At 36.9% G+C, this 12,818-nt stretch overlaps 1 protein-coding gene across 2 annotated transcripts; it reads left to right on the top strand.

The window, feature by feature from the left end:
• Positions 1-1,466: 1,466 nt before the first annotated feature.
• LOC117402927 (ornithine decarboxylase-like) lies at positions 1,467-9,896 on the top strand. Of its 2 annotated transcripts, XM_034004603.3 has the most exons (12): positions 1,467-1,624; positions 2,595-2,735; positions 2,838-2,993; positions 3,264-3,437; positions 3,758-3,930; positions 4,853-4,987; positions 5,775-5,856; positions 7,476-7,559; positions 7,708-7,870; positions 7,967-8,082; positions 8,785-8,999; positions 9,538-9,896. In XM_034004603.3, the coding sequence occupies exons 3-12, from the start codon at positions 2,892-2,894 to the stop codon at positions 9,674-9,676; spliced, it is 1,383 nt and encodes a 460-aa protein (XP_033860494.3). In that variant the 5' UTR covers positions 1,467-1,624; positions 2,595-2,735; positions 2,838-2,891; the 3' UTR covers positions 9,677-9,896. The 2 variants fall into 2 exon arrangements, with proteins under 2 accessions (XP_033860494.3, XP_033860495.3); XM_034004604.3 differs by lacking the exon at positions 2,595-2,735 and having other exon boundaries at positions 1,503-1,624.
• Positions 9,897-12,818: the final 2,922 nt, after the last annotated feature.

Raw genomic sequence — 12,818 nt, 5'->3', positions numbered from 1 at the left:
TGCTAAAGAATGTCCATACCACGTGTCATTACAAATCAATTTGCGGTTCTCTAAGTATGCATAAAAATGTGGAATCCATGTACATACAAGTGTGCCTCGATGACACCTCTGCTGCTGGAGATATGCAGAGAGGTAATAACTACTAGTGAAAAGAGTCCTTCTGTACTTTATAAGGTTATAATATAAGGCTATGCCATGGGATTCGCTAGGCTCCGCCTTCCCCTGCAAGGTGTTGGTGCTTCCTGTCACAGCAATGCAATTTGTGGCATTTGATCCAGTTAGAACTGGCCTGAGACATTATGCTTTTCATGTTTCAAAGACAATCTATCTATCCATTATATATGTTCTTTTATTTAGGAAGGTTCAGAAACATTTGCGTCACAAAAAGGACATTTGACAAGTGTAGCTGAAATTCTTCTACATTTTACAAAGTATTACGCAGGTTTTTTTTTGTTTTTGTTTTTTACATAAGGGAAAAATTAGATTATTTTTTCCGTCATTTTTTCTTTTTTTTTACTTTTCTTTTTAAATTTTAACAGGTAACATGAATGTTTTTTTTTTTTTTTTAATTGGTTTGCTTTGTTAAATAAAGACTGCTGTGCTTTTATTAATCCACTAAGCCGCTGTGACTACTTTTGAATTAGTCTAAAACAGGAGTAGCAACATGTTATAAACGAGTGGCCTTTATCTAGGTCATTTTCTTAAGTAGTGAGTGAGAGAGGTTTATCTTGATAGTTGAGAATTTGAAGGTCGTGCAACAACATCCGAACAGGATCACATGCACAAAAGAAATCAACATCACCGACACAGAGGTGGAGAGTGACATCAATGTGAGGGCTATATGGATACATTTGCCCGTGTCTTAATGCATGTGTGGTGTACCAATAGTAATTGGCTTTGATAGATAATTATGACGGACAGTATTTCCTGTAAAATTCATTATTGAAATGTAGTAAATTGCTGATTAATACAGCCCCGCAAGCAGCATTTAGGTTTTTTTTTTTTTTTTTTTAAAGATGTTAAATAGCATTCAATAAGCGCGTTGTGTGTTAACTGTTGTTACTACCGGTATATATTTTTTCTTTAGCTTTGTTTAACACGGTAGTTTCCAAAATGCAAAATTAATATTTACATATATTTAATTTGGTATATTAAGTAGTAAACCTGACCGGAAAAAAAAGTATTTTGTTATATCTGAATATAATTAAACAGTAATACAACATATTATTTATTTTAAATTAAATATTTTGCCTGACAAGAAACATTTTTGTTTTATTAACATGAGGTTTAGCACCTATATACAATTCTATAATAATCTTTCCTCTAGTCTGCGCACTCTGAAGAGCGCAGTCCGTGTAACTAGTTGAGTGACGTCACAATAGGAAGTGGGTGTCTCTTTCTGAGCGCGTGGCCCAGGCAGCAAGAGCAAACCGATCAGGGCCGGTTTCAGCTGGCGCGTTACCATGGACACCGAAGCAAGGCTATAAAAACGTGCAGTTGGCGGCTGTTTAGCACACTTGAGATACTAGCAGCACTGGAAAGTAGTAGAATTTGGTGCTTGGGTTTGTTTTTCATTTAAAAGGTTCTCCGCTAATGGACAAACTCTTCGTAAATGCTTTTTAAGGTAAGGATATTATTCAATTTGCTTTCTAGGGTTTACATGTATTTAGCTTATTCAGAGAAGTTTATCGAATACGGGAATGTATGTATAGGGCGTGGGGATTCGTGGTTTATTTTGTTATTTACTTTTGTGTAAAAAAGAAGCTACCAGTTTTTTTTTGTTTTTTTTGTTTTTTTTTTTTAATAAGTAGGTATAACTATATAACGGCCTTGCTAGTAAATGGGTGCCGTAAGTACGGTTTTTGGAGCAGATCTAAGACGCTGTTATGCCAGAAATGAAATGCAGTACTCGGATTGCTAAATAAAATGTCAAACTAAACTCTGTTATATTGACTTAGATTTTAAAGTTATCAGTATACATAAGTGGCAAATGTGATAAGGTACTTCAAATTGTTTGTGTATTTATATAAAAAGGAGGAAAAGTTATATTTTAAACAGCTGTTGGCAAGTCATTACTGTGACACAACAGCTTTCTTAACGACGTGTCCTACTGTAAATGATTGGCTCTTCTATAACCCCATGTGTTTGGAGAGCGGACAATTCCTCGTCTCATTGACAGCTTTCTGAGTTGTATTAATATGAAGGCGGGTCTTCAGTTTGCGGGTGGTAGCCCACCTAGTAAGATGAAACACGTTTCCATGTATTTTCGGTTCCTGATTAAGTTTTTAATTTTGTTTTGGTCTTTGCTGGCATTCGGTGTTTTGAGAGGAGGAAGATGTATTTAGGTGATCTGACCTTATTTGGGAGGTTAAGAAAACAATTGGTAAGACTCACCATCGCCACATACGCGTTTTTTTTTTTCTTATTTGAGGCCGGTTTTAAGGATGTGAGATTAACGTTTCGTTTGCTCCATGTATGTAAACTGATTTCGGTACCGTCACTCGTGTATCTATCGATCCATGCGGGTCTGTTTGCTGACTGGTTAACTTGTGAGTTGAATACAATCCATTAAGCTTCGTCGTCCTGTCTTGCAGAACGCTCCTTTCAAGAAAGTATACAACGGCTTCTCCGAGGGCTTAGGCCTTGCCTTGTATCTGAAAGAGTTTAACTTCACTGGAGAGCCGCCTTGGTAGCACTCCTGAGCACTGGTACGATTCCATCTCTTTCTTGTCCATGTAAGTTAAATCCGCTTTGCTCCGTGTGTGTCATTATATATATAAAGTGTGCACTATTTAATTGAACTAGGATGCTCTAACATTCCCTTTTCCCCTCTACAGTTTGTTGCATTGGTCTGAATTGGTAGATCTCCAGTCATATTCAAGAACATAAACATGAACAGCTTCAGCACTGCCGGTTTTGACTTTGCTTTCCTTGATGAAGGCTTCTGTGCCAGAGATATTGTGGAACAAAAAATAAATGAGGTCTTCCTTTCGGTAAGTGTGAATGTGTTGTAAGGATGTGGGATATCTTAAATGCTTAAGCATATGGGTTATTTCAACTTTCACAATTAACTGTGAAACCCTTCAATGAAGTTACAATATTAAATGTTAAAACTGTTAACACCCTAATGTTTGCATCTCCTGTGTGATTTTGATATATATATATATATATATATATATATATATATATATATATATATATATATATATATATATATATATATATATATATATATATAATAAAAATAAATTATTTTTCTCCAGGATGACAAAGATGCCTTTTATGTAGCGGACCTCGGTGATGTTATTAAGAAGCACATGCGATGGACACGCGCCCTTCCTCGTGTGACTCCATATTATGCTGTGAAATGTAATGACAGCAAAGCTGTAGTGATGACCCTTGCTTCCCTGGGTGCTGGATTTGATTGTGCAAGCAAGGTACATGGACTGTTTGAATACTAATGCAAATAACAATCTCAATTGTTTGAAACCGGGTGATCACATACTGTTTAGGTAGTGTAAAGAGAGTATTGGTGTGTGAGCAAGTTTAGTTTAAATAGATGCACTCAAGTTTGTATGAACTTAAAATAGTATTGATGAACTAGCATTTTTGTACTTGATATGCTATAAATCAATCTTCTAAACCATACAATGAGTGACTAAGCCTTTGTCCAGGAATGTGTAGACATTCCTGCTGTTCTGCTGCCTGAAATGTGTACACTGTTCTGAATTGACAACTTCAGTTCTCTGTGTTGCAGAATGAAATTCAGCTGGTCCAGAGCACTGGTGTTTCTCCTGAGCGGATCATTTATGCTAACCCTTGCAAACAAGTGTCCCAGATTAAATATGCTGCTGCCCATGGTGTCCAGATGATGACATTTGATAGTGAAGTTGAACTTGCGAAAGTTTCAAGAAGCCACAGTAATGCAAAGTAAGTAATTTTTTTTTTTTTTTAAACATCTCTTCAGTGACTGTAGTGTGTGTGTATTCCATATACTTGTCTAATTATACAGTAGTGGGTGGTATAATTCTAAGCTATAAACCTGTTGTCCGTGTTAAATAGTTACAATTTATTTCAGGTATGTTCTAAGGCTGCTACAATTAAATCGCAAATAGATTTTTTGATTCCATTCCTCATTATATACATTGATCTAAATACTGGATAACCTATTCAATAATTTTGTAATGCACATAGTTAATAACATTTAAATTTATCAACAAATGCACAATGCCCCGCTTTGCTTTTTACAGTATTTTTGCCAGACAAGCGGTGTGCAATGCTCTCTTCCTGCGCATGTTAACTAGCATTTGATTTGCTGGTCCCATCCTACCAGCAAATCAGTTTTGAAAATGCTTGCAAGTATGCCCCTCCTGTATTTGCTGTAAACAAGTGCGCCACCTTGAATCCAGAGCAGGATGACAGGCTTGTATTCCTGGCAAAAAGCCTGTAAATTGTGCACATTGAAGAGAACTGACAGTTTGAGTTTCTTTGGAGTTTAAAAAATGAACTGTTGTATAATGAATATTTAACAATATTCTAACAAACACAATCGGTAATAAATGCAGTTTTGCAGTAATGATCGGCTTGACCTATAGTGGGTTTGCATGTTGTGGTAAATCAATGTAGTATGATTGTTTTTAGGCAGGGATTTCTGAATGTGTGTTATATGTATAGTGTGTGTGTGTGATTTATATATCTATAAATAAATATCTATATATATATCTCTATATATATATATATCTATATATATATCTATCTCAATTTATCTCAATTTATTATTATACATACATATACACATACTTTTACTGTTGCATTTTATTCTCTGTACTAAATTCATGTCCTTAATATTTAGGTTGGTTCTTCGGATTGCCACTGATGACTCCAAAGCAGTGTGCCGTTTGAGTGTGAAATTTGGTGCAACACTTAAATCCTGCAGATCCCTACTTGAGCGTGCCATGGAACTGGGTGTTGACGTTATTGGAGTAAGGTTGGTAACATTCTGTAACTTGAATTTTGTTTTTATTGGCAAACTTATCCTTGGTCTCAATTTTGCATTACATAATGTGTAAACAAGTGTGGCTCTTATTTTCTTAACTTAAATATTTTCAAAAGTATAAGGTGTATTTTCTAATGTTAATCTAGTCGTCAGTTTGGCCCTCAAGTACTTTTCACGAACTGAAGTTTAACTCTTTGTGGTCCTACGTCTGACTAGGTCCGACATAACAATTCCTTTCCGGTCTGATGTCTGACCCTGTCCAACATAATCAAAAAGACGTCAAGCACAGGTCTCTAGTCGTTTTTTCTCCAGAAAAAGTGGAGAACAATTCAATGGCCGAGAGAGCGATAGGAGCAGAGAGAAGGAAAAAAAAAGGGCGGATCTGAGCAATACAGACCCTGCACCACAGAGAACACTGACATAAACAAGATAGCTGTTTCTGCATCCAGTGCTCAAAGTATCGGACATTCTCAAAGCTTTTTGAGATGTTTGGAGTCAATTTTATTTATTTCAGTATGTGAAATACAGCGGATGGGGCAGGGCTGGAAATGCAGTACCGAGTCTCCTGTTGATATGCAGTGCCTTTTTAAAACTGTTTTACTATTTTGGGGGGGGATACTTTTAAACTGCGCGTGTAAAGTAAATGGCGTGTGTGAAAAATAAATTGGACCTGATGCACTTGAGACGTGCTGATTTTAAATGGACCACTAAGGGTTAATGACCGCAACTAATGAAATGGCCTAAATAATGCCACTACTAACTTGGTTTCTCTTTATAGCTTCCATGTTGGCAGTGGCTGTACTGATCCTGAAACGTACACCCAGGCAATTTCAGATGCTCGTTGTGTCTTTGATATGGGAGTAAGTATTGCAAGCAGAATTTCTGTAATTTCATGTAATCCTTCAGATATAGGGCTCTAAATTGACAACACAAAGGGCAAGGCCAAAATGGCTTTCAGTTCAATAAATTTGTAGAGGACACCAAGGCCACTAAGTGCAAGTCAAGGCCAACGTGTAGTATGTTGGGTAACTTTGCTTAGAATTCATATAGAAAGCTAGTTATTGGCTACAAACAAGTTTAACTTCACAAAGTTGTGGGTTTTTTGTGTTAATCCACATGACTGTTTTTTGTTAAATTAATTGGGGGGGCCCCCCCATGGAAATCTGCAGTAATATATCCTAATATCAAAGGGAAAGTTTCTGCAGCAATGACCAAGTGGCATTAATGAGTGTTAATAATTCAGAACGGTAACATTTCACTTTTTTTAAGGTATGTAATGACTGTATCATTCAGCCATTTCAAAATGGGTCCTAGACCATCTTTTTTTATAAGCTATATTTTTTTTTTTGTAGTTTTGAAAATCTAAACTTTTACACAAGTGTTATTTTTATACACATTAAGTTGACATTTTAAAATGGCTGTTTCACCTAGCACAATATGCACTTTATTTTAATTCCTCCAAATGTGCTGCTTGTGTCAACACTAGACACTGGCACTTCTACCTGGGCATTGATGCGCCTATTTATTTTTTTGCGTCTGTCGCCCAGGTCAACCCTGCTTCTATCAAAAGCAGTATGAAATTGCGTAGCCGACCTGCATGACACTGGGTTCTGACCTGGGTACAGCATGCCAGTGTGAAAGGGGTTAGGTTTAACTTGTAGGTCAGTGAGGCAGCAATGCAGAATGTCGCATGTCAACCTGAACAAAACTGCTCACTGTGTTAATACAGCACTGTCTGCAATTACTGTAACTTTTTTTTTTTTTTTTAAACCATATTCTTAAATCTGAACTCTTTAATTCTGTAGTAGGGGGCTTTATAGGAATGATCGCCACTGCATTTATCCAAGCTGTTTTAGTTATTTGCATGTGTAATGAGTTGCTTCATGCTGATGCTTGCACTGAATCCCGCCACACTTCTCACTGCACTACAAAGTGTATGCGCTGCGCTAGTGACACTTAACAGCAGTAGTTGGTACCACTGTAGACATTCACAACTTCTCAGTATTTCTGTGCATTGAACATTCTGCAAGTAGGGGGGCAAATCTGTTTGTTTATTCCCGTGATTGCGAGGGACTATTTAATAGCATATAAACTCAAATTTCATTCCCTCATGCAACATACAAAATGCAGCATAGCTGTGTTGCATTTTATGGAACTGGGGGGGGGGGGGGGAGACATGTCTTCATATGATGGACCAATAAGCACCAATAAGAACAGTATTTCATACCTGATGTGACTTCATCATATAAATTTACTTTGTTTGGATCAAATTTTTTTTTTTTTAAATACAGGTGCCTATAGCTGTAGCTGAAAGGGCACTGCAGCCATAATGGCCTTGAATAGACATTTTGAGGGGCATCTTGGCAATTGCTGCATGGCCTCTTAATTGAGATATATATGCAAACATTTTGGTACAATGACAAATTGATCTGTATGATGGTTAAATCATATTCAGCAACATGTTTCCAATTCTTTCTAGGCAGAACTTGGGTTCAACATGAATTTGTTGGATATTGGTGGTGGATTCCCTGGCTCCGAAGATGTTAAACTGAAGTTTGAAGAGGTAAATGTTTAACTCCTTGGTAAAGCCATCGTGGTTAACTCTAGGGGCCCTATAGTATGATGCTGTTAATTTAATGTGTCCTACCTCCATTTTGATGAACATTAAATATACGGTTTATGAAGGATCTAACTTTGTCTTTTATTTTTAGGTTACTGCTGTCATCAACATTGCTCTTGACAAATACTTCCCTGTTGAGTCTGGTGTTGGGGTCATTGCTGAGCCAGGAAGATACTATGTTGCATCTGCTTATATGCTAGCTGTCAATATCATTGCCAAGAAAGTTGTCTTCAGGGAGCAGGCTGGTTCTGATGGTAAATTATCTGACTATAAAGTGTGTGTGTGGTGGTAATTTTTTTTTATCTAGAAAGTTAAAGGCATTGGTGACTGAAGTTACTTTTGTTTTACAGATGAGGATGATGGTGCTAATGACAGAACTTTGATGTATTATGTTAATGATGGTGTTTATGGGTCATTTAACTGCATCCTGTATGACCATGCTAATGTCAGACCTGTTCTCCACAAGGTAAGAATTTTAGTTGGAGCTAATCATATTTAACCCTTTGCGTTCCTATATTGGACCTGGTCCGACATCGCAATTTTCCCTTTCTGGTCCAATGTCGGACCCTTTCCGACATCATTAAAAAAAATGCAAAAAAACAAGTCTCTAGTTTTCTCTCCGGAAAAAGCAGAGAGAACCATTCATTCGCCGAGTGAGACAGATAGGAGCCGAGAGAAGATGAAAGAAAGGGGCGTATCTCATGAATACTGATAGATCCGACACCACATAGATAACACAGACATAAACAAGATAGATGCTTCCACATCCAGCGCTCAAAGAACATCAGACATTTGCAGAGCTTTTTTTAGATGTTATAGTAATAAAATAACGACTAGGATCGCATTATTGTGGAGTTTGGTGATAAAACGAGTGATCAGGAGATGATTGATCGGTATGTACTACTATTACGAGGTATGTAAAAAATCTAGCGAACAAGGGGTGGGGCGGTGCTGGATATGCAGTACTGAGTGTCCTGTTGAGATGCAGTGCCTTTTAAACCTGTTTTACTGTGAAATACTTTAACGGCGCGTCTAAAATAAACTGCACATGTGAAAATAAATTGGACCTTACTCGCCTAACATGCGCTGAATAAATGGACCGCAAACGGTTAAGTGTCAAGTTTAAACCCATAGAACTTGTGCACTAAATATTCTCATTGTTTTTCAGAAACCTAAGCCTGATGAGAAATTCTACTCTTGTAGCATTTGGGGACCAACTTGTGATGGTCTGGATCGCATTGTTGAGCTCTGTGACATGCCAGATCTTCAGGTTGGAGACTGGATGCTCTTTGAGAATATGGGAGCCTACACGGTTGCTGCATCTTCCACCTTCAATGGATTCCAGAAGCCGGATATCCATTATGTGATGTCAAGAACTTCCTGGTTAGTATAGATGACACTTAGCTTTTTAGAATTGTCAGAGTGGCAGTTTCTATGTGGCGTACTAGAGTTTGCAGGATGAGAAATCTATGCAAGCATCTGCACAACAAGGAAACCATACATATTCAAAGTAATCTTATCTGGAAGGACTAAAGATGCTTGCTCTATTCAACAAATGCATATTTAGTTTGTATGATTTAAGACATTCAATAAACCATTATGTAATGGTTACAGACTTTACCAAATAACTGCTTCCTATAATATGCATTGATAAGATGGATATACAGGCATCTTATTGCATGTCTCTATTGTGTTGAACAAATTAAGTAAATCTACAATGACAAAGCAAGAGACCTTGTTTATCAGATGTTAGCCATTCTGGTAGAAATGCTGCTGCAAGTTTTTTTTAATTTCTTGGTGAGATGACAGTCCTACATGGAAACTAAATGAGAATATATTGATTTTAGTATGAATCTTTGCTAGATTTGTAGTCCTGCATTATGTTCTCTCCACTGCTAACTGTAATCTATTGTTTCCTCAGGCAACTGATGCAGCAAATCAAAGAGCAAGGTGGCATTGCTAAAGTTGAGGAGACTGCTTCTAACTCTGTGCCCGTCTCCTGCGCTTGGGAAAGTGGAGTAGAACTTCCTTCAACTTGCTCTTCAACACGTATTGTTTAACCTGCAGACTCTGGCATGGTTTAGTCTGTCCTGATACCTTTGGGCACTATTAGGGACCAGTAACTTCATTTTAATGTGGCCTACATTTTAATGTTTTTAAGCCAGTTAATAAAATGCAACAAAATGGATAACTAAGAGGGGGGGATCACATTTTATGCTGTTCCTATGGAAACTTTTTAAATTTTGTGTTTTGTTTTTTACAATAAATGGGAGACGGTGAGTCTTGTTTCATTGAACACATTTTATGGCACAGCTACCTCTGGTAGAACAGGTGGCACAACATTGTTTAAACAATTTACGTGTCAAACTTAATTGCGTTTTTATGTACACACCTGTTTAATAGTATAAAACTAATCCATTTCACAATGTGTGTAGTGTTAGTTTCTTTTTAAATTCAGTACTAAACCTTGTACCTTGCCTTGTACTTTTTGGTGACTCAGTTCTGTGGAGTTAATTACTCTGCACCCTGTGTAGCTGTTATAACCGGAACTGTACTTGACTACAGTCTTAGGTGTTGAGCAGAGTTCCTTATCGTCTGTAGATTAGTGTGCTGATAAACAATATTTCCATGTCCTTTATAGCAAGATGCAGGCCATTTCTGAAGATCAACGAATTATTGGAAAAGCAAGTGTTTCATAGTTGCTACAGAGGTGCCAAAGTCTACAATTTGGTTGTAGCAGCTAATATTTTGGTGGTTCTGCTATGTCAAAGGTTGTAATACCATATGATTTTTAATAAACGATGGATACTCAATGAATGTTTAGAAAATTATTTTAATACCATATGTGTTGAGTTTCTGTATTTCACAGTTTAGCATGGCATTTTAATTGACATATTAAAAGCTTTGAGCCAAGTTGCTTAAACTGTTTAGGGGCCCTTGCTATCATTGGTTGCGTTCTTGTTCGTATCCCAGAGCTTGCTGTCTGATGTCATGCACAGCTTCTAGAGACCTCTTCAAACTTTGCAGCACACATTTTTAAACGTCCATTATTTACATTTGACTGGGTTCTCAAACTATAGTCAGTTTGATGTAATTGATTTAACATTAACTTTATTGTAACATTATTTATCACAGATTTAGTACATTATTTAATAAATACAGAATTTAAACAGTGTTGACATAGACTTCATGGCTTCTTTGTATAATAAGGTGTAGGTTGCCTCCGCTAAAAAGGGGGCAGCAGTATTTTTAGTGGTTATTTGCATTACGATTAGCAGGTCACTCGTGATCGCTGCATCGTCTGTTTGGTTCACGCCAGCAGCCAGTCTCCTGCAGAAACTCTTCACAGATTTCTGCAGGTTGAATTGAGTTGGGTCACGCAGGAGCCCTCGAATACATTTTCACAATTCTGTGCAGAACTGCGGAAATCTGCGCTACAAGAACGCATCAATCGCACTTTTACTTGGTTGCTTATCGGTTATTAAAATGGAAATCGCAAATCAAACAAAAATGTCACTCCTAAAAAAGATAGAGGAATTTACCACTCTTCATTTACTAATATTTAAATCCAGAATAAATAGAATTCCAAATAAATAAGTGGTGGAAGTATTTATTTATTTTTAATTTCTAAATGCTGTGTGTTTACAATTACCAAAATTATACACTGAACAGCACAGATGAGGTCATTGGCTTGCCAGAGAACCTTTTAATTTCTAGGGGCTAACAGCCATTAGCCTTAATAAAAAAAGAAAAGTCCACCTCGCATAGCTCAGCACATGCTGCTAATTTCTCCTTTCATAACTTGGCATCTCTGTTGCTAACAAATACATGCTACTTATAATGCAGGTTTTCACTGGGCTTGTAGTGGTAATTGTGAACTATAGGCTAACTCGATTCCACCAAAGGTTGGTCTTTGTCAACTTACCTAGTCAGGTATCTAGCATTGAGTTGCCCACATACAATTGAGACCACTGTTGCTATTCAGGCATGGAGAGTGAACCACGTTTCAAGGCAAGGGCAAGAGGTGGGTGAGGCATGCTGCATTAATTCACAAGTGCTCAAACTTGGCATTATAGTTTTTTACTCTATATCTCTATAGCCTTGGTTAAAACATGATTTCAACTTAGTACAAAATAGAGAACATTTACAAAAGCACACTACATTTATTAAAATGGTACAATTTGATGTATCCCTTACGTACAGATGTTTGGCAGAGTGATAAGGATTTAAATACATTCAGAACTGACCAGGTAGAGTGGGTTGCTACATGAAAAACAAACAACATAATGAGTTATTATTTATTTTAATTTTTTGCATCATTCTTTTATAGTTGTAGCTGTCCATAATAACTGACTTAATGACAGTGCTAATTGTTATGCCCAACTGATTATTTCATTTACTTCAAAATAATATACTTATTGTATGAATGTTCAGTGTATTGCAGGTTTGAAAGTTTAATTACCCCAAACCGCAATCTTCCAAAATAAATGCAGTATATCCTGAAATAAACAGCAACCAGGTGCTGAACACTTGTAGGGGCCTAATTTCATATTGAATAAAACCTGTTCCGGGGTTTACTAGGTGATAAAAGCAGGTGGCTGTAAATAAGGGTACAGTATCGTGTTTCTACTGTATATAAGGAAACTGAACCGGTTTCTGAATTTAAACGATTTGTTTCTGTAACCTCGAATGAATTTATCACGGATAACCTTACATTAGTCGTGCAGTTATTAGTGGAAGGTAGTAGCTTTAAGAAACACAAGCTGAATAGGATTCCCTTAACAGTGAATAATGGATACAGAGCATACTAAAATGATACTAATCCAGGCTTTATCCTAAAGGTTATTACTTCCAATGGAAATTATCTCCAGCCTTGCATTGATAACGGAAATGACTCTCAACGGCGAACAAATTGTGCAGTAAATTAAGTGCTTTTGGGTACACTATCCACCCCAGAGATAGTTCTCAGGATACCAGGAAAGGTAGCACTGACTGACTGTGTGTGTTTATGAATGAGATGCATTGTGACTGGTACAGGATGTTACTGTTGAATAAGGAGCTGACTTTTAAAAAGGAATAATTCCTAAACAAAACAAACTAATGAAAACATTGTGATCATTTGACTCGGTTAGGGTACACAACTCCGAGTCTTACACACTCAAAAATGAGAAAATTGCCAAATGTTTGCTCATCTTAACACAA

This window comes from Acipenser ruthenus, chromosome 5, assembly GCF_902713425.1.
Source record: "Acipenser ruthenus chromosome 5, fAciRut3.2 maternal haplotype, whole genome shotgun sequence".
NCBI classification, from domain to species: Eukaryota; Metazoa; Chordata; class Actinopteri; order Acipenseriformes; family Acipenseridae; genus Acipenser; species Acipenser ruthenus.
Note: the sequence above shows the minus strand (reverse complement) of the source record. Positions and strands in the feature narration are given on the sequence as shown.